Source organism: Crotalus tigris, unplaced genomic scaffold, assembly GCF_016545835.1.
Source record: "Crotalus tigris isolate CLP2741 ecotype Arizona unplaced genomic scaffold, ASM1654583v1 scf7180000018867.1602434, whole genome shotgun sequence".
Taxonomy (NCBI): Eukaryota; Metazoa; Chordata; class Lepidosauria; order Squamata; family Viperidae; genus Crotalus; species Crotalus tigris.
Genome location: NW_024097246.1, coordinates 625,611 through 653,498, shown reverse-complemented (window position 1 = coordinate 653,498; position 27,888 = coordinate 625,611). Strand labels below are relative to the sequence as shown.

Here is a 27,888-nt window from a genome sequence, read left to right as displayed (position 1 = left end):
AACAATTACAATGAATCTCTTATTATCAAACTTCACATTATTTTCATCAAATGATACTGAACAAAACTGTTGAATAAATGTTAAATGTCACAATGGATGAAGAACTCAGATTCTTAGCAACAAAACTGTAATATTGTATTGCTAGTCATGTGCTGTTTATTGCAATGAAGAATATTTGTAGCTCAGGGTTGAAACGAGGGCTCCCTCAGCTTGCTTGTTTTCTTGCAGACGTTTCATTACCCTAATTAGCATTGGTGATGTTACCTAGTTAGGGTAATGAAACGTCTGCAAGAAAACAAGCAAACTCAGAGAGCACCAAAGACTCCTCGTTTATTGCAATGCAAACCAATATGCCCGCTGTCAATGCTGGACCTATACTGTACATCCCAGGTGAAAGAAGGCAGACATTACAAACACAACAATACCGAAGGTCAAAGAAGTGATAAAATGCACTTCAGGAATGATATTTTCTCCTTTTTGCAAAATTCTTTCACCTGCAGCCGAGCTTCTTCCTAATGAAAGCAAGCAAACTCTAGAGTCCGCTAAGATTACAAGCAGATTACAACTAGATTTGGAATCCTCATGTTTCCTGATTAGTTTCTGGTTAGTCTAAAAAAAAAAGCAGTGTTTCTCAAGTTTGGCAACTTTAATTCACGTGGACTTCAACTCCCAAAATTCCCCCAAAGAGCCATGCTGCCTCGGGATTTCTGGGAGTTGAAGTCCAAACGAATTAAAGTCGCCAAGGATGAAAAATACTGGTTTAAGAGTAGAAGCCGCACTTCCTTTTCCCTTAATTCACCGTTTTGGATCAGAACCATCGAAGTTCTCTTATTGGACGAAATCTACAGTATTCCTTTACCCTTCAGAGTCCCGTGCTCACTTATCTTAGCGCCCTCATCGCTTATATTGCTCTTCTCCGTTTTCATTGGCTTAGCGCTCGCGGATGGGCGTAGCTAATGCTTTCTCTTTCGGGAACAGAGGCTTCTTTTCCTAACTTCCAATCCACCCGCGGCATTACGCGCATGAGCAGTTTGGATCCTCGTCTGTTGACCGAACGTTAGGAACCGTTGGTGACGGTTCGAAAGGGGCGGGGGTGGAGGCGGAGTTCTGTTCTGGGAGGTGGCAAATTGGAACGAGGAACCAGCCAATGAAAAGACGGGAGGATCTGGGGAGCAGGGGTTCCAGCACATTACAGCCAATCAGAAAACTTGCGGATGCTGGATGCGCTGAAAGTGGGAACGGTGTGTAGGGGAACTGCTTTGAAGGGCGGGCGTTTGCCTTGAATCGCCAGTTTTTATTTCTTACTTGGGTTTATTGTTTCTCTCATTAAGAACTGGGGGACAAAAATTGGAATTGAACCAAAGGAGGCTTCATGCGCAGGTAGCTATGAAATGTACAGCAACGTAGCCAGGAGAAGTACATTACAACTTAATGTGGGGTACTGGGTTGTCTTGAATCGCCGATCCTGTAGGGAATCCTTAGTAGGTATGATTTATGCTGGATTTGCCAACCAGGAAACTAGATTAGAAGTATATACCATAAATTACTCCGAAACAAAGCACTGCATGAAGTAACGTGAATGATGTTTCATCAGATTGTTTTAAAAAACAGTCATAAGAGTCAGAAGATTTAAAAATCTAATAAATGAAAGGAAAAAAAAAAAACCTCCTGGAGTTGCCTATACAGGAACTAAAACTGAGAATCAGATTGTGGCTAAAACAACTTTCAGTGGAGATTGCAGCTTCTTGTCATGTGGAGTCCCATGTTGGTTGCCTGGCCCTAGCCTAAAGCATCTGAGATTGTAAGCCAGTTTTTAAGCCAGTTGTTTTTTTCAAACTTGGCAACTTTAAGATGTGTGGACTTCAACTCCCAGAATTCCCCAGTCATAGACACTCAAAAATCTGTTCATGTTATCCCTCTTGGATAATGGAAGGATCTCCCTCAGTGCTTGTCTACAGGTAATAAATAATAGGCTCAATGAGAAATAAACTGGAATGAATCCAAGCAAACTGAAAGGTTGTTTTTGTAAGGGGGCATGATCTGGAAGATGGAAGTCTGTTCCTCTTCCCAAGAAAAAAATATGTGATCTCAAGTGTTTCAGGCTGATGCTTTTATCAACTGAAACTCATTTGGTAGCTCCAGACTTTTCTTGGAAAAAAAAAACTTTAAACAGTGCTGCATCATAAGGTTTCCTGCAAAATAGAATGCTGCAATATGTGCTATACAGTGAAGCAAATATACATATCACACATCTGCATATACTGTAGTTCAGAAATTTCATTAAGGTGGCAGAAATTTTTTTATAGGGTTATTTAGAAAAAAAGTGATTTGTCTGTTCTTCAATAGCTAGAATGATTTCCTGTAGATTTCCAGATAAAATACTGTATAAAGCATTGGCTGTCATCTTAAACCCCTACATTAGGTTAATTTTACTTAAGAGAAGACCATTTATATATAATTGCTGCTCTGCAATAACAAGAAAGTACTGTATGCTATTTCTCTATGTCAGTGTTTCTTAAACTTTTTTTCTTTTAGGATTCCTTCCCATTTTTTAAAATTGTGGAGAACCCCCAAAAAGCTAATGTTTATATGGGTTATATTTATTGATATTTATTATATTAAAAATTAAAATTGATACATTCACAGCCATTACCACTTCTCACAACTTTTTTATAGGATTTTAATATTGTATTATCTTTCAACATAGGCTGGCAAATAATTTTGATTTTATGGATCACTGAGAGGGTCTTGGGGACCCCCAGGGATGCCAGGATCACCCTTTAAGAAATGCTGCTTTATGTAATCCTTCTCAGATAGTGGAATTATCTTGAAAGATACTCTTGAGTGTCATCAACGCATCAAATTGTGACTTGTGATCAGTCCACTGTCATTGGACAGCCATTTGGTATAGGGCAATGGTGGCGAACCTATGGCACGTGTGACAGAGGTGGCACTCGGAGCCCTCTCTGTGGGCACACACACTGTCACCCTAGCCCCACCTCCCCCCACGGCCCCCTCCACACCAGCAGCCCCCCTGGAGGAGAGTCACCCCCCCAGGCGTGGCCCGCACAGAATAGTGCAGCCAAGCACACAGCTGGACAGCAGGGACAAGACTGCCCTCGCGCCCCATAGCGTGCAGATGATGCTGCGGGGTGTGGGCGGAGAGTGTGGCCGCCATGGTGCTGCAGGGCTACCTGGGCAATCTGTGGTGGGCCATGGAGGCGGTGTGTGGCCCTGCGACTGGGCAGGGCAGGGCGGGAGGCGGAGCGGGGGCGGAGATGGTTTTTGGGCATTCCGTCTCTAAAAGGTTCCCCATCACTGGTATAGAGTCTCCTATTTGAGCAGAGGGTTTGACTAGAGGACCTCCAAAGTCCCTTCCAATTCTGTTATTCTGTTATTTTTAGTCATTGCCTTTAGGGTTATGGGCCATTTTTCCTTAATCGGGGCTCTAGCATCTTTAGAGTCCTGCAGAGAAGCCTTTACTTGTAATCGATTTAATTAATTTTCACATCAATGTTCTGTTCACTTGATAGTGAAATTTTGTTTTAATAACGTGTTTCAACTTTAAATTGCCATGAGTAGAATTGACATTATTATGCAAGGTGTTTGTATATTTTGAAGGACTGTGAAGTGAGGCCATGGCCAAGAGGAAAGATTCAGACAAGCACCTGGACCCCCCTGCTGTGTTCCAGACTACAAGGCCAACTGGTAAAGAATTAGCAAATTCCTTCTTAGAGATAACCTTGATAACCTTGATAGGTTGTTGTTCTGGTTGCAATTTCTAAGTCAGCCTACTTAATGCATTATGTGTGTTTGGTGGAAATGTACCTGAAGCCCATTAAGAACAAAGCAAATTTACTAGATTATTTCTTGAAACTAATCACAAAAGGCATAGCTTGCCAATTGGTTAAATTACAAAGCTGATCTGCTTTTGGTTGCAGTTTAAAATGTTGCCTATACAGCCTTTACAGGGCCAGTTTGGTATAGTTATCGAAACCCTAGACTAGAAAAATGGGAGACTGAATTCTACTCCTCCTTTACTCAAGCTGGGTAACCTTGAGCCAATCGCTGCCTCTCACTCCAGGAAGGAGGCACTAGCAAATTACTTCTGAAATCTTGCCAAGAAAACTGCAGGACTTTTCTAGGCAGTACACCAGGAGTCAATATTGACTTGAAGATGTACATGTACAAACACACACACACACACACACACCATACCCTTTAACAAAACAGTCCTATATCTCACTATGGTAGTCTCTGACCTCTGAAGGTTTCTGATACTCTGTGATAAATTGATCAGGTAGCCAGAAAAAGCAGAGAGAGATCTGAGTTTTTCATTTCTTTTGATTTTTTTTCACTCACATAATTTCCTTTCTTTAGTTTACAAAGGTAGCACAGGTACACTTAAACCAGCACCAGAGCTGTCTGGGTAAAACTAAGATCCCCATTCTATGTTTTCATTAACAACTAGCGGATTTCTTATCTGGTGAGAACCTGGTTTAGCATTATACATCCAAATAGAAATCCATTATCTAGGTGTTTTTTTCTGTGTTTTTTCCTCCCCTAGGATTTAGAGAATTGATTCCACCTTCACATTTCCAGAGCCAATCAGCACCACCTCCAACAGTGGCTACTACTGGGCCCTGGGGAGCCACAGCTTACCCTAGCTGGGAAGAGGCTGCTGAACTCAGACGAGAGAATTTGCGTTTGAAAAATGAACTCGAAAGAAGGACCACAATAGTAGATAAGACAGAAGACTCAAAAGATAAAACCAGGTGAACAATTCGGTATCTTATTTATTTTCTGTCAACCTTTTAATTCTGCGCGCAGTCAGTGAGCTGGGCGAGGAAATTACTAGAAGATGGCTTTGAGCTATTTCTGAGCTGAACGATTGAGAGTGGCACCTTTCAGATTCATTATATTGTTTTCTTTGGACAATCTACAGGTAGTCCTCCACTTACGACCACAATAGAGCCCCGGTTAAGTGGTGTTTGCTCCATTTTATGACCTTTCTTGCCACAGTTGTTAAGTGAATCATTGCAGTTAAATCAATAACATGGTTGTTAAGTGAATCTGGCTTCCCCGTTGACTTTGCTTGCCAGAAGGTCGCAAAATGTTATCGCCTTACCCTAGGACAGTGGTGGCGAACCTATGGCACGAATGCCAGAGGCGGCACTCAGAGTCCTCTCTGTGGGCACGCACACCATCGCCCCAGCCCCGCCTCCCCCCACAGCCCCCTCCTCACCAGCAGCCCCCTTGGAGGAGAGTTACCCCCGGGTGCAGCCCGCGCGAAGCAGCGCAGCCAAGCACATGGCAGCTGGCCAGCAGATGATGCTGTGGGGCATGGGCGGAGGCGTGGCCATCATGGTGCTGTGGGGCCGCCTGGGCGATCTGCGGCGGGCTGTGGATGGCCCTGAGGGTGGGCTGGGTGAGGGCGGGCTGAGCGGAGGCGGGGCGGTTTTGGGGCATTCGGTCTCTAAAAGGTTTGCCATCACTGCCCTAGGAAACTGCAGCCGTCACAAATACATGTCAGTTGCCAAGCGTCTGAATTTTAATCACATAACCACGGAGATGCTGCAACGGTTGTAGATGTGAAAAAACAGTTGTCAGTTGTTTTTTTTCCAGTGCCATTGTAACTTTGAGTGGTCACTAAACCAATGGTTATAAGTCAAGGACTACCTGTAAATCAGATCAACCCATTTATGGTCTCTCTGACTCATGGCTTTTAGAAGGAAAATCGTATGCATTCCGTTGTTCCTCTTACTGAATGAGCAGTTCCTAGAACTGTCCTTCCTAATCTAGATGCCCTTCAGATTGAATGGACATCAGATATTTGGATTCTCAGCAATAGCTATGATGGCTGGAAGATTCTGTGAACTGAAGCTCACACATCTAGAAATCTATGGAGTTTCTCAGTCATCCAGGTTATAATTGTCCCAAAGATGCTTTTTCACGAGGCAATGGGACGTTCTTGTTTTTCTTGGAAGATGTTTTGCTTCTCATCCAAGAAACTGGAAGGTTGCAGTCGGGATGGGGAAGTCTGCCTAGAGCAGGGGTCTTCAAACTTGGCCCTTTTATGACTTGAGGACATCAACTCCCAGAATTCCTCAGCCAGCATGGCTGGCTGAGGAATTCTGGGAGTTGAAGTCCACAAGTCATAAAAGGGCCAAGTTTGAAGACCCCTGGCCTAGAGCCTTCTCCCTTGAGATAGGAGAACGTCCTGACATCTTCCTCTCTTCTATCCAAGGTCCTTGGATAGGTTGGCTGAGCCTTCAAATGTGACCCTGGCAATGTCTCAACAGGCCGAAATCATCTCCCATCAGCTCCACGAGATCCAGCGCTTGGAGTCAGACGTTGGCGCCCTCCGAGTTTCCTCTGCCCAACAGGAGGCAACCATAGCTGCTCGGGAAAATACCTTGTCCAATCTCCAAGGAGAACTAACATTGCTCAAAAGCCAGAACCTTACTGAAGTTGCTGCCCTGAAGACCGAACTCGAAGAAGTCAGGAAAAGGAGCCAGCAAGAGAAAGAGGCCCTAAGGAATGAGTTAGAAGAGCTTAGGAAGCAAAGTCAGATGGAAGCAGGTTCCCTGAGGGAGGAACTGGAGTCAGCCAAGGAAAGGACCAACCATGAAATCACCCTGGCGCAGGGAGAGCTGCAGCAGATGAGGGAAGAGAGAGAAGTGGAGCGGAGGAGGCAGGAGGCCAGGGTTCAAGAATGCCGACAGTCAGTGCTGAAAGAGTACCAAACGAAGGTAACCGCAGAGTGCAAAATAGCAATAGCGCTTAGACTTATATACCGCTTCCTGGTGCTTTACAGTCCTGTCTGAGTGGTTTACAGAGCCAGAATGTAAACCCCAACGATCTGGCTCCCCATTTTACTGATCTCAGAAGGATGGAAAGCTGCGTCAACTTTGAACCGGTCAGGATCGAACTCCATACTATGGGCAGAGTCAGCCTGCAATACTGCATTCTAACCGCTGCATCGCCAGAGCTCTCAACAAAACATGTTGAGAGGTGATTTTTTTTATTATTTTTTAAGAAAAGACATAGAATAAAATAAGTTGCAAAGCTCTCCGGAAAAGAAAGCATTGGAGAGCAGTTAAAGGCAGTCCTTGACTTATAACAGTTCATTTATTGACGGTTCAAAGTTACAGCAGCACTGAAAAAAGCGACTTAAGGCCATTTTTCACGCTTAATCATTATTTCAAAATTTTGGCGATCAAGATTCATGGTCACATGATCAAAATCCGGATGCTTGGCAATTGACTCATATTTATGACGGTTGCAGTGTCCCGGGGTCATGTGATCCCTTTTTGCAACCTTCTGACAAAGTCAATGGGGAAACCAGATTCACTTGACAACTGTGTTACTAACTTAACTGCAGTGATTCACTTAACCACTGTGGCAAGAAAGATTGTAAAATGGGGCAAAACCCGCTTAACTGTCTCACTTAGCAACAGAAATGTTGGGTTCAGTTGTGGTCATACGTTGAGGACTACCTGTGGTTTCAAATAAGACTAATAGAGGTAAGCCTATGTATCAAGTCTCCAGCTTCTCTTTTTCTTCCCACAGTTGGATAAGCTGTCTGAAGTCTATGAAGCTGAAGTGACTTCCCTGAAGCAGCAGATCTGTGCATTCCAGCAGGATTTGGAAGCTCGGCGTAAGGAGGCCAGCCAGTTAAGGGAGAAAAAAGATACAATCCAGAACCAACTCAGGTTGATTTATTTCTTCATCCCCTCTTCACACCTCTCCCTTCCTTGGTTCAGGGATTTTATTCAAGGTCTCTGGTTTCTTTTTTCCAGCGTGACTGAGGCAGAACTGGCTTCCCAGAATGCTTTGGTGCTGCAGTTAAAGACCTATGTGGGGGAGCAGAAGTCATGTAAACCTGGTTTTGAACAGGAGCAGCTGATAAATCGAATACAGGTGAGAACAAATGCAAGGTCCTGACACATCTAGTTCAGCAGCCTGTTCTTTCAGCCAGCTCCATTAGGAAGCCCACTAATCCAGGGGTCCCCAACCTATGGTCCGCGGCCTGGTGCCGGGCCATGGCTTGTTGACCACCGGGCCCCAGGAATAGCTGGCGAGCTCCACTCACTCACAGTAGCACCGCCATATGGGCACTAGTGGCCCCATTTGCGCATGCGCGGGGGACACTAGCACTGCTGCCAGAGTCACGTGGGTGCACGTGACCCACTTGTGTATGTGCGCACATGCAAGTGCCGTCGTGCACAGGGCTATCTGCATGGACATTTCCCTGCTGCTCCCTTTCCTTCTGGGCCACCAAGCTGGAAAGGTTGAAGAACTCTGCATTAATCCATCAGCAGAGGTTCTACATCTCATGGTAGCAAATCCTAAAGTTGATTTACGTGTGTGTGTGTGTGTGTGTGTGTGTGTGTGTGTGTGTGTGTGTGTGTGTATAAAATCCTCCTGATACTTTCAGGACCACAATTCAGTTCATCGGGTGACCTCTAGTTCTACAGAGCTGAAAGGAGAATAGCATGCACACTGAATGAGTAGGTCATGTTCTTTTTTTTTTCTCTGAACGCAACACTCCTTGTCTTCCAAAAGTGAAAGGAGTCCAAAATTTCCATTGCTAAGCAAGGCTGTTGTTAGGTGAGTTGTGCCCCATTTTATGATCTTTTGGCCACAGTTAACAAAGTGAATCTGGCTTCCCCATTGACTTTGCTTATTGGAAGCTAGCTGGGAAGGTTGCAAGGTCTCATAGCCCCAGGACAGTGCAGTTGTCATAAATACATGCCAGTTGCCAAGCACTTGAATTTTGTTCATGTGACCATAGTTGTAACGCTGCAATGGTTGTAAGTGAAAAATGGTCATAAATCGCTTCCCCCCCCCGTGTCATTGTAACTTTGAATGGTCACTAAACAAAGTCAAGGACTAGCTGTGCACCATTTTTTCTTTTGTTTCAGCAACTTGAGGATGAGAAGGAGGCTCTGAAAATGACAGCTGAACTTCTGCAAGTCCGGGTGGCTTCGTTAGGCGATATCTTGACTCTACAGGAGACTGAGCTTGGTAAAAAGGTGAGACGACAAACATTCTTAACAACAGTGCTGGAGACAGAGTTGCAACTCATTTTTAATTAGAGAAATTTTTAAATGTAAAAAGTCAGATGGGGTGGTGGGAGCCTAGCAGGATCTAAGAGTGATGTCCATTTTCATATTTCTCTCTGGATACCATGTTGTGCATCGCGGTCCAAGTTACAGAAACAGAAAAAGTTTGGAGGAAGGGATATTTAATAGTAGTAGTAGTAGTAGTAGTAGTAGTAGTAGTAGTAGTAGTAAAGTTGGAAGAGACCTTGGAGGTCATCTAGTCCAACCCCCTGCTCAGGCAGGAAACCCTATACCATTTCGGACAAATGACTGTCCAGTCTCTTCTTAAAAATTTCCACTGTTGGAGCATTCACCGCTTCTGGAGGCAGGTTGTTCCACTGATTAATTGTTCTCACTGTCAGGAAGTTTCTCCTTAGTTCTAGGTTGCTTCTCTCTTTGATTAATTTCCACCCGTTGCTTCTTGTCCTGCCTTCAGGCGCTTTGGAGAATAGCTTGATTCCCTCTTCTTTGTGGCAGCCCCTGAGATGTTGGAACACGGCTATCATGTCCCCCCTCGTCCTTCTCTTCGTTAAACTGGACATACCCAATTCCAACAACCGTTCCTTATATGTTTTAGCCTCCAGTCCCCTAATCATCTTTGTTGCTCTTCTCTACTCTTTCTAGAGTCTCAACATCTTTTTTACATCATGGTGACCAAAACTGGATGCAGTATTCCAAGTGTGGCCTTACCAAGGCATTGTAAAGTGGTATCAATACTTCACGTGATCTTGATTCTATCCCTCTGTTAATGCAGCCTAGCACTGTGTTGGCTTTTTTGGCAGCTGCAGCACACGGCTGGCTCATATTTAGGTGATTGTCTACTAGGACTCCGAGGTCCCCCTCACAGTTACTACTATTGAGCAAGGTGCCACCTATGCTGTACTTGTGCATTTGGTTCTTCTTGCCTAAATGTAGAACCTTGATGAAATGATGGATTTCCAGGGGCTTTTAAAAAGCTTGATAATTTTTGAGTTTTGTGTGTGGAAGCTTTTACTTGCATCTGAAATGTCTAGCATTTGTGAGAACAAGACTTTGTTGTTGTTTTTTTATATGCTACCAATGATGCATTTGTCCTCCCTGGTATCTGCGATCCTTCTGAGTAGAAAGGTGTGATAAGTATGTTGGGTGTCTAATTTTGTGCTTTATCCTCTCGGGTGCATCTCCAGGACCCTCTCCAGTCTGAGTCATCACAAAAACTTCAGTGCCTGCTGACCAGATGGCGGGAGAAAGTATTTTCTCTCCTGGTGCAGCTGAAGTCTCAGGAGCTGAGCCATAGGGATGACACCAAACGTTTGGGGAAGAAGGTACGGTATATCCATGAACAGGGACCGGAGGCTTGAATGGATTAGAGTACACACAGAAAATACCAGTTGTTGTGCATTTTACAAATAGAAACTCCTTATCAGACTTTGTTGATTTGGTTGGATTGATTAAATACGTATACTGATCTTCCCAATACATTCCTTGGGAGGTGGGTATGTTCTCTAGAACAAGGCTTTTCAACCAGTGGTACAGGTACCACCTGTGGTACATTGGCACCTGGCAGGTGATACGCAACCATCCTAGAAAAGTGGTAGTGGGGGAGGGGAATGAGCTGAACTGGTGGCAGCACCGCACAAGCCTGAGTGAGAGATGGCTGGAGCTGCAGGGCTGTCAGGGCTCAATGGAAGTGCCAGGATCAGCGCCAGACTCCAGCTGGAGCTCGGCACTGATCCTGACACTTCTGCTGAGCCCAGAAGAAGCGCCGATCAGCTGGAATGTTGCAGCATCTCCAGGGTCATGATTTACATTCAGATGCTTGGCAACTGATTCATATTTATGATAGTCACAGTGTCCCAGAGTCATGTGAAGTGACCAAAACCTGCTGCAACCACCCAGCAGATGGGGGGAATAAAAACCAAACACCCCTCCCCACCCCACCTCTGCTGCCAATCCTCAACAGAAATGCTCACAACAATGAAAACCTTGAACAGAAGGAAGAGCGCCACCGGGTGGGCAGGCAGGTGTCTTGCTCGGCTGTGCTTGGGGGAACACTTTTTTCGTGCCATTGTAACTTCGAACAGTCACTAAGCGAACTGTTGTAAGTCGAGGACTACCTGTACTTCATCACTTTTTTCCTTTTTTTTATTTTTGGTTAGCAAGTTTTTGATACCTTGCTAGGTGACTGGTGATACTCAGATATTGCCATATCCTAAAAGTGTACAATGTGTGAAAAGGTTGAAAAGCCCTGCTCTAAAATATCCCAAATGGAGTCTGAGCACTGTAAACTAGGATTTCTAGGATTGTCAGGAAAGATTGGGAGGAGGAAGCGGGAGAGAATGCTGAACACCTAGATTTTCTGATGAGATGTGAGTGGTGGTTATGAAAAATTCTAGTTGCCTACTTGACACCATATGGTGTGGCTGTTCGGCTTACTAGTTAATATGAATGAGGTTATATGAAAAATTCATGGATTAAATTTGGTTAGTAGCTAAGAGATTGAATCTGAATCAAGAAATCCGTGGTTGAGATTTTGCCTTTAGCTATGAGTTACTAGATGGCTTTAGGGAAACCAATTTCAGCCTCAGCACCTACATCATCTGCATTATAATACTGACTCTTTTAAATTAAGAGTGCACAGCCTCTTGACTTCCCAAAGCTTCCCAAAATTTTCTGAAAAGTTATCACAGAACGGTATGTTTTAGCATTACAGAAGGGGGAAGTTATTCAAAACTAATATGGACTGTTCATATTTATATAATTGGTTTCATGTGATTGGTTTTGATCATTGCCGTGCCTTCAGTTTTCACTGGGTCCTGTATTATTTGAAGTGGAGCTCACAGTATGCCACTTACATTGCCGATCCAACTCATGGTTTTGTTGTTTCTTTGGTTTTATTGTTTTATCCATCTTTGTTTTAGAATCTGGTGGCGATGTGTGAAAAATAAAATGTATAAATAATGCACGTAAAGGATTTCACATGCTTGGAAGTACAGTACAATATAAAACTTAAATAGCATTGTATCTGGCCTTATATAGGCTTTTAAAAACTAAGCCCTCCAGAGTCTTTGGAGTTGGCAGCCTTGAAACCCAATAAATATGAGCTGATTTAGTGTAATGGTTAAGGTGCTGGCCTAAAAACCAGGAGACTGTGACTTCTAGTTTTCTTTTAGCCATGAAAGCCAGCCAGGTGACTTTGGATCAGTCTTTCTCAGCCCACCCTATCTCACAGAGTTTTTTGCTGGGGAAAATAAGAGGGGGGAAAAGAGTATCTTGTATGTTCACTGCCTTGAGTAACTTATAAACTAATAAAGGTGGGATAAAAATCCAATAAATAAATAAATGGCTAATTCACTGTCCCCAGGTGAAAGAGCTGGAAGAAGAGGTGGCATCTAGTGAACAGAAAGCTGTGCTGTTGCTCCACAGTCTTGAGGACAAAACTGCTGAAGCTGATATGGAAAGAGTAAGAAACAAGGTAATTTATTATCATGCAACCCCTCTTGAAGCAGAAGGGTTTGTGACTCCCTCTGTATTATTTGGAAATGGTTGTCCCTGGAGGGACCGACAGCAATTGGTAATTGATGGAGGAAAATCAGAGAAGGAGGATTAGCTGTGTTTCAGGAGAGATTTTCTCAGTGAAGGAAAGTGAAACCACTGTAGAAAAGGGGTGCCGCTTGAATTTTGATTAAGTGCAGTCTACTTATTCTCTAATATTCCCTTTGCTTGGATAACCAGTGTGTATGTATTAAAACACTGATTTCATATTCTTGGGTGCACTGTTCCTTTTCCTACAGAGAAGAGTGTTCTGAAAGCTGAGTTTAGTGTGGCCAAAGTAAAAAGTTTATAACAATCCCGAGAATGAGAAAAAGCGGTCTCTATCCTAGTTACATTCTGCCTTGCTGTAGAATTGGGACTTTTCGCAGAGCTGTACATAATTTAGTTTCTCCTTAATTTATTATTTGAGCAATATGGTGACTGGCCTTGGTGGACCAACCTGTTACAGCCATCAAATTGCTTTGATCCCTTTGGGCAGGGGTAGGCAACCTTGGCTCTTTTATGACTCGTGGACTTCAACTGACTCTGGAATTCTGGGAGTTGAAGTCCACGAGTCATAAAAAAGCCAAGGTTGCTTACCCCTGCCTTTGGGTGTAAGGAGATACGCAAATAAGGAGGTGTCTTCTGTGAGTCTGGAGCGACTATAGGGATCATTTGGGATCCCTTCATCTCCCAGGGGATGGGCAGATTTCAGGCCTAATAGTTTGCTTCCCATAGGTGAAGAACAGAAGGGCAATCTCTTATTAATTCAAAGCATCAGGGAAGCCAGGAGTTGGTTCTCTTCACAGCGTAAGACTGGAACAGTTCAGTTCTCATATTTTCCTGTTATCCATGGCTCAGGACTATTTTGGGTCTTTCATTTAAACAAGGAAGAGATTCTAAATGAACATGCAGCTTCTGATGCTGGTGCTTTTTTCAGTCCCCTGAGTGGTGGCTATTCTCTTCCCTCAGAATTTCACCTCTAATGTTCTTCCCAACCAAAACAGATGATAGCAGCCCCTGCCCCTGAATAAAGAAACTGCGGTGCCAAGGGGTAACCTCTGTGTACTTTTTATTGCTATCTGCCTAGGAAAAGCTGCTGGAAATTCTTGGTAGCCATCAGAAGATGGGAGGTAAATTAAAAAAAAAATAGACTTGATCTAGCAAAAGCATTAGCACTTAGACTTACATACCGCTTCATAGTGCTCTAAGTGGTTTACAGAGTCAATCTATTGCCCTCAACAATCTGGGTCCTCGTTTTACCAACCTCGGAAGGATGGAAAGCTGAGTCAACCGTGAGCCGGTCAGGCTACTGTTTCCACTGGCACACACCCAGAAACACGGTTCAAAATTGGAACTTAGAATGAGAAAGATAGTTAATTAATTCTAAAATAGGGCCTTGCAAGACCATTAAGAGTTTCTACCTTGTACAGCATATTCTGAAGAGATCACCAGAATTAATTTTTTAGAACTGTTCAACAGACCACAAAGAATCTCCCTTTTCTTACAGACTCTGCAAGCAGAGATGCTGCGCTCCAATGAACAAATGCATGGCTTTCAACAGAGGGCAGAGGCTGGTGAAAGAGCCCTTCGGGAACTGGCAGACTTTGTCAGCAGGTAATGGGGGGAAATGGATTCTTGGCTTTTCATCCAATTCCGATTCAGTTTATTTGCCTTAGCCTGTTGCTGTAAGATGCCTCACACTCTCTCTCACCTTCTTGTTTTGTTATTGCAAATAACAAAAAGGAGACTTTGCACAAGTCACTTGAGAACCTAAGAGCAGAGGGTCCCAACCGGGGAACCCTGGGGGTGCAAGGGGCTGCAAAAAATTGGGTTTTCAAAATTATAGCGCAGTGGTGGCGAACCTATGACACTAAGAGCCCTCTCTGTGGGCACACGCCCCAGCCCTGCCTCCCCCCACGGCCCCTTCCTCACCAACAGCCTCACCGGAGGAGACTCACCCCCAGTTGTGGCCCGAGCGGGGCAGCACAGCCAAGGACATGGCAGCCGGGTAGGAGGGACAAGACTCCTCCCTCATGCCCCATCGCATGCAGATGATGCTGCAGGGTGTGGGCGCCATGGCGCTGCAGGGCTGCCTAGGTGATCGGCAGGCCGTGGAGGCAGTAGGTGACCCTGCAGGCGGGCAGGGGGATGGGCTGGGGCAGAGCAGGGGCAGGGGGGGGGGCGGTTTTTGGGCACTCAATGTCTAAATGGTTTGCCATCACTGTTATAGTGTATATGCATAATTTGTTAACCGTTATTTCGAACTTTTGTAAGGGGTGCAAGAATACATTAGGAGCGTTCTAGGGGTGCGGGGTATAGAACTGCTGACCTAGAGGAAAGGCACAATAGAAATTGAGTAACAGATTAGCTGTCTTTGGTGGCGCCCCTTTCATTTATGAGACATTTTGTTGGACAACAACAAACGGTGCAGGATCCACTGACTTCTCCAGTTGTTTTCTTGGTGCTCTCCCCTTTTAATCATAAGAAGAGCCATCTAGGATCATGCAGCTGACTTATCTAGTCTAGTTTTCTGTGTCAATATTGACCAGCCAAGTATATCTGGAATGTTTACAAGCCTGGACAGGAGGGCCCAGCCCTTTTCTCTTGTTGCATCGTGACAGCTGGCATTTAAAGAATGCTTATAATTCTGGAGATGGTATCAGTAGCATAATCGTTCATGAATTTTTAAAATAATCTACGTTTAGTAGCCATCAGCACATTTGACAGCAGCACGTTCTACAGTTTAACTATGTGTTGGGAAAAGAAGGGCTTCTGATCTAGAGGGATCCTGACTGTCTCAGCATTTAGTTTCAGTGGATTACATAAAAACGTAGTATTGCGAGAGGGAAATGTTCCTAACTTTCATTTTCTATGTCTTGAATAGTTTTATGTCTTCAATCAAGTATCCCATACTTGCCTTACTCCACATTAAAAAACTGGAATCATTGTAGTTCTTCATTGGAGTACGATAGTCCTCAAGTTACAACCACAACTGAGCCCAAAACTGTTGCTATAAATAAGGCAATTAAGTTTTGCCTTATTTTATGACCTTGTTTGCCACAGTTGTTAAGTGAATCGCTGTAGTTGTTAAGTAACACGGTTGTTAACTAGAATTCTTTATTGGCCAAGTGTGATTGGACACAGAAGGAATTTGTCTCTGGTGCAGAAGCTCTCAGTGTACATCCAAGCAACAATATGATAGGACACAGGTCGGCAACCTGCGGCTCCGGAGCCGCATGCGGCTCTTTGAGCCTTCCCCTCTGGCTCCCAGCCTCCTCTGCCTTTGCAGAGAGAGATAGAGACAGAGAGAGGCAATTGCACTTCCCTGCTTCTCTCTCTCTCTCTCTCTCTCTCTGTGTGTGTGTGTGTGTGTGTTTTTGTGTGTGTGTATGTGTAAAACAGAGTGTACTCACAGTGTTCTCCGAGGAGCTGAAAAGCTTTCTGGGCGGAGCTCATCCCTTTGCTGCGTCTCTGCAGGAAGCAGGAAGGGCAGGAGAGAGCTAGCTAGCCCAGCTAGGCTGACTCAGGAATTCTGGGAGTTGAAGTCCATGAGTCATGAAAGAGACGAGGTTGCTTACCCCTGATCTTGTTGGACAATAGCTTGAAGCTTGCCAGGTGAGCAGCAGATAGGAGGGAGGGGAGAAAGAGAGAGAGAGAAAGAGAGAGGGAGGGAGGGAGAGAGAGAGAGAGGGGGGGGGGGGAAGAGGAGTGGCAGACCAAGGGCAGATAGAGAGGGAGGGAGGGAGAGAGACAGAGAGAGACCCTTTTGACATCTAAAATGAAGATAACACTGCATATATCCTTTTTTTTACCTTTGTGTGTATGTAATTTTATTCTCTTAAAGCATTCTCTTGGTGATCATTGTTTTAATAGTATGGATATTCCCAAGAGTCATATTTTTACTTTTTTTTTTTAGTGTGTGTGTGTGTGTACACACACACACATACATACATACACACACACGCGCGCGCACACACACACACACACCTATAATAAAGGTAAAAAAGGATATATGCAGTGTTATCTTCATTTTAGATATCAAAAGGGTTTTGCGGCTCCCGGTGTTTTGTTTTTGGTGGGAAACGGGTCCAAGTGGCTCTTTGAGTGTTTTGGGTTGCCTACCCCTGTGATAGGACATATATTATAGATCGTAGTAGCAATCATTGATCATAAGATACTAGAAGTGATAAATCATAGATGTTGTTGTTAATTGCGAAGTCGTGTCCGACCCGTCGCGACCCCATGGACAATGTTCCTCCAGGTCTTCCTGTCCTCTACCATCTTCTGGAGTCCATTTAAATTCACACCTACTGCTTCAGTGACTCCATCCAGCCATCTCATTCTCTGTCGTCCCCTTCTTCTATTGCCCTCAATCTTTCCCAGCATTAGGCTCTTCTCCAGTGAATCCTTCCTTCTCATTAGGTGGCCAAAGTACTTGAGTTTCAACTTCAGGATCTGGCCTTCTAAAGAGCAGTCGGGGTTGATCTCTTCTAGGACTGACCGGTTTGAACGCCTTGCAGTCCAAGGGACTCGCAGGAGTCTTCTCCAGCACCATAGTTCAAAGGCCTCAATTCTTTTGCGCTCAGCCTTTCTTATGGTCCAACTTTCACAGCCATACATTGCAACTGGGAAAACCATGGCCTGGACTATACGCACTTTTGTTGGCAGGGTGATGTCTCTGCTTTTTAGAATGCTGTTTAGATTTGCCATAGCTTTCCTCCCCAGGAGCAAGCGTCTTTTAATTTCTTGGCTGCAGTCCCCATCTGAGGTGATCTTGAGCCCAGAAAAATAAAATCTGTCACTACCTCCATTTCTTCCCCATCTATTTGCCAGGAATTGAGAGGGCCGGATGCCATGATTTTGGTTTTCTTAATGTTGAGTTTCAAGCCAACTTTTGCACTCTCCTTCTTCATCAAGAGGCCGTTCCTCTTCATCCATAATGGTATCATCTGCATATCTTAGGTTGTTGATATTTCTCCGGCAATCTTAATTCCAACTTTTGATTCATCTAGCCCTGCCTTTCTCATGATGTGCTCTGCATATAAGTTAAATAGGCAGGGTGACAGTATACAGCCTTGCCGGACTCCTTTTCCAATTTTGAACCAATCAGTGGTTCCGTGTTCGGTTCTCACTGTTGCTTCTTGACCCGCATATAGGTTTCTCAGGAGACAAATGAGATGGTCTGGTACTCCCATCTCTTTAAGAACTTGCCACAATTTGTTGTGATCCACACAATCAAAGGCTTTTGCATAGTCAATGAAGCAGAAGTAGATGTTTTTCTGGAACTCCCTAGCTTTCTCCATGATCCAGCGTATGTTGGCAATTTGATCTCTAGTTCCTCTGCCTCTTCGAAATCCTGCCTGTACTTCTGGTAGTTCTCGATCCACATACTGCTGGAGTCTAGCTTGTAGGATTTTAAGCATAACTTTACTAGCATGTGAAATGAGTGCAATGGTGCGATAGTTTGAACATTCTTTGGCATTGCCTTTCTTTGGAATTGGAATGTAAACTGACCTTTTCCAATCCTGTGGCCACTGTTGAGTTTTCCAAATTTGCTGGCAAATTGAGTGTAGCACTTTTACTGCATCGTCTTTTAAGATTTTGAATAGCTCAGCTGGAATACTGTCACCTCCACTAGCTTTGTTGTTGCTCAGATTTTCTAAGGCCCATTTCACTTCACATTCTAGGATGTCTGGTTCGAGGTCAGTGACCATCTCATTGTGGTTATCTGGGATGTTAAGCTCATTCTTGTATAGTTCTTCTGTGTAGTTTTGCCATCTCTTCTTAATCTCTTCTGCCTCTGTTAGGTCTCTGCCATTTTGGTCCTTTATCATGCCCATCTTTGCATGAAACGTTCCCTTCATATCTCCAATTTTCTTGAAGAGATCTCTGGTCCTCCCTATTCTGTTGTTTTCTTCTATTTCTTTGCACTGTTCATTTAAGAAGGCATTCTTATCTCTTCTAGCTATTCTCTGGAATTCTGCATTCAATTGGGTGTATCTTTCTCTTTCTCCTTTGCCTTTCGCTTCCCTTCTTTCCTCAGCTATTTGCAAAGCTTCCTCAGACAGCCATTTTGCTTTCTTGCATTTCTTTTTCTTTGGGATGGTTTTAGTTGCTACCTCTTGTACAATGTTGCGAACTTCCATCCATAGTTCTTCAGGCACTCTGTCTATCAGATCAGTTCCTTAAATCTATTTGTCACCTCTACTGTATATTCATCAGGAATATGATTTAGTTCATACCTGAGTGGCCTAGTGCTTTTCCCTACTTTTTTCAATTTAAGCCTAAATTTTGCAACGAGAAGCTCATGATCTGAGCCACAGTCAGCTCCTGGTCTTGTTTTTACTGACTGTATAGAGCTTCTCCATCTTTGGCTGCAGAGCACATAGTCAATCTGATTTCTATGTTGACCGTCTGGTGATGTCCATGTGTAGAGCCGTCTCTTGGGTTGTTGGAAAAGAGTGTTTGTTATGACCATCGTATTCTCTTGACAAAATTCTATTAGCCTGTGCCCTGCTTCATTTTGTACTCCAAGGCCAAACTTGCCTGTTATTCCGGTTATCTTTTGGCTTCCTACCTTAGCATTCCAATCCCCCATGATGATAAGGACATCATTTTTTGGTGTTAATTCTATAAGGTGCTGTAGGGCTTCATAGAACCGGTCAATTTCATCCTCTTCAGCACCAGTGGTTGGGGCATAGATTTGGACTACTGTGATATTGAATGGTTTGCCTTGGATTCGAATTGAGATCATTCTGTCATTTTGGGGATTGTATCCCAGTATTGCTTTTCCTATTCTTTTATTGACTATGAAGGCTACTCCATTTCTTCTGAGGGATTCTTGCCCACAGTAGTATACCTGATGGTCATCTGAGTTAAATTCACCCATTCCTGTCCATTTTAGTTCGCTGATTTCTAAGATATCGATGTTCAGTCTTGTCATCTCTTTTTTGACTACGTCTAGCTTGCCTTGATTCATGGATCTTACATTCCAGGTTCCTATGGAGAAAAAATCTTTACAGCATCGGACTTTCCTTTCACCACCAGATATATCCACAGCTGAGCGTCCTTTCGGCTTTGGCCCAGTCGCTTCATTCTTTCTGGCGCTACTAGTACTAGCCCTCTGCTCTTCCCCAGTAGCATATTGGACACCTTCCGACCTGAGGGGCTCATCTTCCAGCGTCATATCTTTTTGCCTTTTAGTACTGTCCATGGGGTTTTCATGGCAAAGATATTGGAGTGGTTTGCCATTTCCTTCTCCAGTGGATCACATTTTGTCAGAACTCTCTGCTATAACCTGTCCGTCTTGGGTGGCCCTGCACGGCATAGCTTATAGCTTCATTGAGTTACGCAAGCCCCTTCGCCACGACAAGGCAGTAATCCATAAAGGGGCAAATCATAGATACCAACAGGAAAAAGTATTAGGAAAGATGAGAAGAAGAGAAAGATGAGAAGAATAAAATGTTTTCAAGAAAAAAAATCAAGGAAGTCCAGTTGCCTGTTGGGAAAGGACCTTTGGATCAGCACTTGAAGAACACAACCGTGTGTGTGTGTGTGTGTGTGTGTGTGTGTGTGTGAAGACACCACAAAAATCGCACATCAAGTACAGGTAATCCTCAACTTACAACAGCAATTGAGCCCCAAATTTCCATTGTTGTCAGTTCTATCCCATTTTACGGCCTTCCTTGCCTCCGGTGTTAAATGAATCACTGCAGTTGTTAAGTTAATAACCCTGTTGTTAAGTGAATCTGGCTTCCCCATCGACTTTGCTTGTCACAAGGTCCCAAAAGGTTATCATGTGACCCCAGGACACAGCAACCATCATAAATACACGTGAGATGCCAAGCTTTCAAATTTTGATCGTGCAGTGGCCATGTGAAAACTGGTCAAAAGTCACTTTGTTTCGTGCTGTTGTAACTCCTAACGGTCACCAAAAGAATGGTTGTAAGTCGAGGACTATCTCGTATTTCCTAGAAACTCTTTTTTTTTTTTTTTTTTTTTGCTTGCCTTGTTTGCATCTTTTCCAGCTCCTTTGTGAAGTACTGACAGGATTGGTGCAGTATCTATAGGATGTTCTGTTTATTGCCAGCTAAGCTGGGAGATGCACATTCAGCTTTAGGAGATTGTAAAAACCTGAAGTGCTGAAGGGCCCCAATTCCCCATCTGGATGATTGTCATTGTCAGTGTGATACCTCCTGCGCACTGAAATAATTTATTCGTTGCCTGTACCCTTGGGAAGAGTCGCAAGATTAGAATAAAATGAAAGTGTAAAAAGAATTCATTACCATACATCCACAGCTGTTACCTGCTGAAGAAGGACAACTGATTAGGAAATCAGTAATTAGACTGCTTTTACAAGACATTCCCAATTAATTAGACACAATGTTTTGCGAAAGTTAATTGATTTTATGTACAGACAGTACTGGTTTAGAGCCTTGGTTACACTATGTTTCCCCGAAAATAAGACTCAGCTGGAAAATAAGCCTAGCATGATTTTTCAGGATGCTCGTAATATAAGCCCCACCCCAAAAATAAGCCCAGTTAAGATCGTCAGCCAGACAGACGCATTTAGTACCGTATTTCCCCGAAAATAAAACCTAACTGGAAAATAAACCCTAATGCGTCTTTTGGAGCAAAACACGGGAAACATGGGAATTATGAGTCCTCAACTTTACAAGTTAGAGATACCAAACACCTTGAAAAGTTTTGAAACAAACCAATTACTTTTTAGGCTAAAGCAGCAGCTGATGGGGCAGGAAGAGAAATGGAAGACAGCTTTGTCACGGCTTTTGGGCCTAGGAAATAGGGTCAGTTTTGCAACCAAGAGAGTTGATACTATCCAAGGTAAGCTATGGAGCAATCTGGGCATTATTGCTCTTCACTGTAATCTTGTCTGCATGTTTTCCCCCATTTATTTATTCAGTTTCTATAGCCACCCATAACTCTATTCAATTAACTCTTTATACCAGGGGGAACCATGGCCCCTTTATGACTGGTGGACTTCAACTCCCAGAATTCCTGAGCCAGTTGCTCCAGAATTCCTGAGCCATTCCTGTGTAGCTATGCTGGCTCAGGAATTCTGGGAATTGAAGTCCACCAGTCATAAAGGAGCCGTGGTTCCCCATTCCTGCTTTATACCATGAAATCTTTATATTACTTCCCATACAACAAGAAAAAGTAATTCAACTGTGGTTTTACAAAATCCCATGCTTCAAGCTAATTGGGGAATGTGATTTATGACTGTTAATTGGAAGAGGAAATTGCACTTTGCTACTTTGTGCCAGGAGAGGGGAATTTTTGGCTTCAGCTATGTAGTGCCGATACTTTGTTTCTCGAATAAAAGATTCTTTCAGGAAAACAATGCCTCAAAGTTTCTTTTGAAGATATTCATCTTTCGGAACCATGACATTAAGCAAACAAAAAATATAAAAATAGAATGTATGCTGAACTAATGAGATGATGGTTATGAGAATAATATAAGCTATGTATTCAGGGGTCAGGGGATAGTTTTGTTTGAATTAAATGTAAATGTATATTCCGGCATATAAGACGACTTTTGAGAGCGTTGAAACAGCCTCCGACCTCGGGGGTCATCTTATATGCTGAGTCGTCTTATACACCGGAAATAAGGTAGTTTCCGGCGTATAAGACGACTTTCTAGGCATGCGACTCGGCGTCGATTGTCTTGTGGCTCGGCATCAATCGTCTTGCGACCCGGCATCGAACTCAGGGGTCATCTTACACGCCGGGTCGCCCTATACACCGGAATATACGGTATCCATTATGTTGTGCATTAAATGGCTTCCTGCACTCTGGTACTTATGCACTCATTCAGATAACCATTACATTTCATATAATAGCTTCTTCCCACGCTGTAATTATACCCTTACCTACATCTCAATTCAAGCAGTTTATTTTTACAGTTCATTTCTATTTTGTGTTCTAGGGCTTGTATGCCGAAAAATAGCATTGGCAAAACTTCAGCAAGAGGAAAAACACTTTGCAGGGATAGACCAAGAGTAAGTTCATAATTCCAGTTTTCAGAAAAAGGACTGTAAAATGCAGGTTAGATGAGCCCTTGACAATTCAGTTTATTTAAAGGGGCAGTGTCAGTTAGGTTCTCCACTCATTTGCACATTACAGTTTATTCTGACTCAGGTATTATGAATGGATATTGAGGCTGATAAACAACTTCCTATGGCTAGTCAGTACACTTATGGCTAAAATGGGGTTTTGAATCCCAACAAAATGCTGCACTTTTCTGCAGATAGCCCATCTCTGGGTTAGACCTCTAAAGCAGAGGTCCCCAACCTTTTGGGCATCAGGGACTGGTTCTGTGGAGAGAGGTTTTTCCGCAGACCAGTGGGGGGGCTGGTTTCATGTAGTCTGCATCCTGGAGATGGGGCTTTGCTTGTTTGCATGGACCACTTTATAGCATGCCGCGGCCCGGTGCCAGTCCACAGACCTGGGGTTGGGGACCCCTGCTCTAAAGTGCAAAATGAACTGCCTATGACCCGAGGGCCATATGTGGACCCCAGCACCTTATTTGTGCCCTCATACAGTTTTAGGAAGGGTTGAAATTTTTGTAACTTTTAAAACTTCCATAGCCCTCCCATCTCCCATGCAAACATGTGGCAAAATGTTCCTGTCTGTTGACTTGTAGGGGTGACTTCAGATCATCCAGATCCCTTTATAGACTCCAGATAGGACACAACTATGCTGGAATCTCAAACCCCCCAAAAAAGGTTTTCCACCTGTGGTGTATGTATGGTGAATTATATCAGAGAAGAGAAAAGGCTGGAGTAAATGCCCCCAGTTTGTTAGGAAAAATATTTTGAGTACAGGTAGTCCTTGACATACAATCGCAATTGAGCTCAACATTTCTGTTGCTAAGAGAGACATTTGTTAAATGAGCTTTATTCCATTTTATAACCTTTCTTTCTTGCCACCGTTGTTAAGTGAATTAACTGCAGTTGTTAAGTTAGTCACATGGTTGTGAATCGAATCTGTCTTTCCCATTGATTTTGCTTGTCAGATGGTTGTAAAAGGTGGATCACCCGGCCCCCGGATAAGGCAACCATCATAAATATGAGTCAGTTGCCAAGCATCTGAATTTTGATCATGTGACCGTGGGGATGCCAGAAGTCCAAAATCACTTTTTTCAGCGCCATTGTAACTCCGAACTAAATGAACTCTCATAAGTCGAGGATTACCTGTATTGGGAGGTAGAGTTAGAAACCAGAACTTCTAAGCATCAGTGCAGCTAAGTCACAATATATATTTTGTCGGCAGACAAGGCAAAAAGAGAAAGCCCCAAGTACGATTCAACAGTTATGGTTCCTGCTCACCATTTCTTTCCAGGATTCAGCCATCGTATGAAGACCTACAAGCTGAGTTACGTATGCTGCATGAAGAACGAGACCGACTCTCTGCAGAGCTTAAACATGGGGCTCAACTCATAGAGAAGAAAGTGGCTGAAGCAAGAGAGAGAGGTGATTTCACTACTATTATATTTTAGACAGTTGGTGTAGGCTGGCAAGACATTCCACACAGATCAACATTGTAGGAAACGAGCAAGTCAGGAAAAAACAACGTTGTTTTAGCCTGTTCTTCACCCAGAGATACAGGAAATCTTTCACGTGGAAGAAAATCCATCTGTGTCCACAGCTGCAGTCTGAAATGGTGTGGCCACGAGGCCTTGTTCATTCACTGATGCTTCCCTGTTTTTAAGGCTGAATTGAACAGCTTTTCCCAAGTTCTGAAGAAGGAATATAACAATATCGCTCTGCTGTCTCCCGTTCTCATTTTGACGCTTTCTTTTCACTCTTCTACCAAACAGCGGAGTCTGATCTGAGCAAAATGAGGGAAACTTTGCAGAACCTGCAGGAGACGATAGAGGCAAAGACAGCGGTAGAGCAGGAACTGAGGCAACAGTTGGAAACTACAGAAAAGCAACTGGAAACAACAAATCATGAGCTTCTGAGGAGTGCCGGAGCTGCAGATGGTTTGAGAGAAGAGGTGGGACAATTAAGAGGAGAGTATGAGAGAGGTATGTTTAAGTTCTTCAGAGGTGGGAAGAACTTATTTCTAGAGATAACAAGCGCTTGCATTAGAAGGTTCTTTTTTCTCTCTCTGTTATGATGAGTAGAAACAATTAGAAATTCCTGTAGCTGCAGGAATGCAATTGCAACACAAAACACATTGAGAGCTACAGCTCTGTATTAAGATTTACCTTGTATCTCAGATACATTATCTGTAAACTGAATTTTCTGTGGTGTTTCAGAGACTTATCTCTAGACTTACTCCTTCCTAAAATACTGGATTAGTTCCTTTCCTGAATGTGAACAACTGTGGTTTTTTTAGCTTCATGAGAAAGGCTGGATTGGAAATACACCTGAAATATGAAGTTTTTTTAAAAAGGTTCACATCTATTTGAAGTCCCCCTTAATGGACACTTGGTTTTTTTTCCCTGGTATTATTCCTTATGAGATGGTTAGGTAAATTTTTCAGGCTAACAGAACGTGATTAGATTGGAGGACTTCCTAAGTTTTTTTTCCAGCTCCTTCGTTTATAGTATTCATTCCGACTTCCTCGATGCAGTAATATTCTCAAATACTATCATTAATGATATAACAACAAAATGGCTATTGATCTATTCACAAAACAGGTGTCTCAACATATACTAGATGGGCCACTCATTGCTGGAGTCCTTATGGGATGTATACAAAATCCCCCAAATCTCCCTAGTTAAAATATAAAAATTATATAATTGAGATTGGAGGCTTATTACCTATGAGTGGTGATATAACCAATGAATCTGATGAGCAACTATGCATAACAAAAGGGCTCTATTTTGGTTTGGTAGTTGGATTTAAGCATGGAGAGCTGGCGGCGGTGGCAATGATCAAATGAGAAAGAAGCATTCACCAATAGCAGAAATCACATGGGATTCAGGGTATTAAGTTTATAAAAATGGGTTACAAGCAATAGTGAGAGGCATTTATTTAAGGTCGATGCCATTTCTTCTCAGCCCTGCAGGACAAGATAACAGAAGTCGAAACTCAACTGCGGAAGGATCTCTCAGAAATGGAAAAAGCACTTAATACAGCACGGAGAGAGCATGCTAAAGCAGGTAAGAGTTGTTATACGGTTGTCAATGGAAAAAGGCTGAAGATGTTTTATCTATGGCAGAAGTATTTTAAAAAGCCTTTTGTGGTAAAAGGATGACAGAAGATTTTTACACAAGGCCGAGCTACAGTTGAAGTTGAGAGATGGACTACTGGGGTCCATGCTGAAAAATATTTATTAAATTTATATGCTGCCCATCTCACTATCAACTGACTCTGGACGGCAGATTGCAATCCATTCTACCCAGAACTCTTACACTTAGCCTGAAATGACCTTTATGTGAACTTCCAAAGAGCTCCTGCCATTCACAGTAGATGGCCTGCATCAGTTGACTGACCTTATAGGGCAGTCACGTATATGGTAGCAAGAGGCTTGTGTTCCTCACTCTCCGCAATTTGAATCCCTCTTTAAATGTGCTTATCTCCTTAGTGGTTGCCCTACGGCAAGCTGAGCGGCAGGCAGCCAGAGACAAAGCAAGGAGTGAGGAACTGGCAAAAATTCAGGAGTCTGCAACACAACAGGAAATGGCCCGTCTTGAAGGACGTCTGCAAGAGCTTGAGAGGGACAAAAACTTGTTAATGGTATGTTCAAGCAGTAAGGGGGGAATTGCTGCCCCGTGTGATGGCTTTTCATTAAGATTGCTTCCTTCCTTTCTTCCTTCCTCCCTCCTTGCAGGCCACCTTGAGGCAAGAAGGGCTATTAGCCCAGTATCGACAGAACCGGTTGTCAGCAGTCCCAGCTAAATCGATTCGAAAGGCAGGAACTAGTCCTCCATCTAAAGGTATAGATCTGTTCTCTAGGAATTCTATTTTTTCTCTTTTTTTAAAAAAAAAATATTATGTATTGTTTTATCAGGAAAAATAAAATACAGAACAGTAAAACAAACAAACAATGTGAAACAAAACAAATAAAGCATACATTCAACCGTAACAACAACAACAAAAAAAAAAATCATGTACAAAAAGTGAGCAATACATTTAACATGTAGGGTTAACATGTAGGGTGCTCTCTTTTACCAATGTTAAGCTAAACATTACACTAATCTTCAAATCCTTCTGTTAACCATCTGGGATATTTAGCGCGTAGAAAGTCCCACAAACGGTTTCCAGTATCTTATAAAGCTGTCTAGTCCATTATCTCTAATTAAAGCAGTTAATTTCACTATCTATCCTAATTCATTCTCAAAATCCATTCTTCAACAGTTCTATTTTTTTCCCTGTGTTATCTCTAGTTAACATTAAGTGTCATATCTTGCTTCCTGTAATCCTTTGCAATTCTTATTCATAGCTTATTTGTAAAAGTTCCAGAGCCTTCTAAATTTTAGTGTTACTTTTCCTTCTAGCTTAAGGATGTTTGATCCAGGATTTTGTGGATGACTTCCTGCCCCTATCACATCATATCCTTTTAAAAAAAAAATCTTTTCACAGAATCCCTATTTGCTGTGTTGGATAACTTACAAACTCTGGGTGCTGCTATCTTGGAGGAGGAAGAGCCTGACAAAAATATAAACACCGTTATGGACACTTAAAAATACAGTGGGAAGATCATTGGAAAGCAAGAGAGAACAGATATTTGTAATAAAACATGATGTAAATAAAGTTTTTATTTTACTTCTTTTATCAAGTTCTGATTTTCTCAGAAAGACTATCACAGATCTCCCACATTTTTGGATTGGGAAAAATAGTTTAGGACCTTTGAAAGTCATACCAATTGATGTTACATAACAGTTAGGCCTGTTACTTGCTGTAGTGTTCTTGACATTAATTAGATTCAGTTTCAAGGCACCTGGGATGATCTCATCAAAGCCACACCAAAAGCCGTTAGAGCAGGGGGGTCAAACTCGCAGCGTGACGTTTCGTGACGTATCACAACTTTTTTGCCATTGCCGGCAATGGGGTGGGCGCGGTTTTGCTGTGATGCATCCAGCCCGCGGGTCGGCAGTTTGACACCCCTGAGTTAGAGGATTCACTTCTTTAGATATTAAATTATAACATCCATCCCATTGTAATTCTATGGCTCCATATTGTGATTTTATTATGGTTTTATCTTAATATATTATCTCCTATACTGTATTGTATTGTCCATATACCTTACACACACACATTCTGATGCTTTAAATAAATTTGAATATCAGTGA

At 43.0% G+C, this 27,888-nt stretch overlaps 1 protein-coding gene across 4 annotated transcripts; it reads left to right on the top strand.

Moving 5' to 3' along the window:
- Nucleotides 1–1,109: 1,109 nt before the first annotated feature.
- CCHCR1 (coiled-coil alpha-helical rod protein 1) lies at nt 1,110–27,888 on the top strand. 4 transcript variants are annotated; one of them, XM_039357148.1, is made up of 18 exons: nt 1,110–1,241; nt 3,622–3,708; nt 4,568–4,775; nt 6,248–6,752; nt 7,573–7,715; nt 7,803–7,923; nt 8,928–9,038; nt 10,262–10,411; nt 12,451–12,561; nt 14,131–14,237; nt 21,355–21,467; nt 22,570–22,642; nt 23,985–24,115; nt 24,463–24,672; nt 25,654–25,755; nt 26,181–26,332; nt 26,427–26,532; nt 27,179–27,888. In XM_039357148.1, exons 2-18 carry the CDS (start codon nt 3,639–3,641, stop codon nt 27,277–27,279), a joined length of 2,514 nt encoding a protein of 837 aa, XP_039213082.1. In that variant the 5' UTR covers nt 1,110–1,241; nt 3,622–3,638; the 3' UTR covers nt 27,280–27,888. The 4 variants fall into 4 exon arrangements, with proteins under 4 accessions (XP_039213082.1, XP_039213083.1, XP_039213081.1 ...); XM_039357149.1 differs by lacking the exon at nt 1,110–1,241 and adding an exon at nt 1,248–1,380 and having other exon boundaries at nt 10,274–10,411; XM_039357147.1 differs by lacking the exon at nt 1,110–1,241 and adding an exon at nt 1,248–1,380.

Excerpts from the sequence above, each read along its gene's own strand:
- CCHCR1 (XM_039357148.1), top strand. The coding sequence starts at position 3,639 with ATGGCCAAGAGGAAAGATTCAGACAAGCACCTGGACCCCCCTGCTGTG. Across the intron at positions 6,753-7,572 it reads TGAAAGAGTACCAAACGAAG|TTGGATAAGCTGTCTGAAGT; the intron begins GTAACCGCAGAG and ends TTCTTCCCACAG. Across the intron at positions 10,412-12,450 it reads CCAAACGTTTGGGGAAGAAG|GTGAAAGAGCTGGAAGAAGA; the intron begins GTACGGTATATC and ends CACTGTCCCCAG.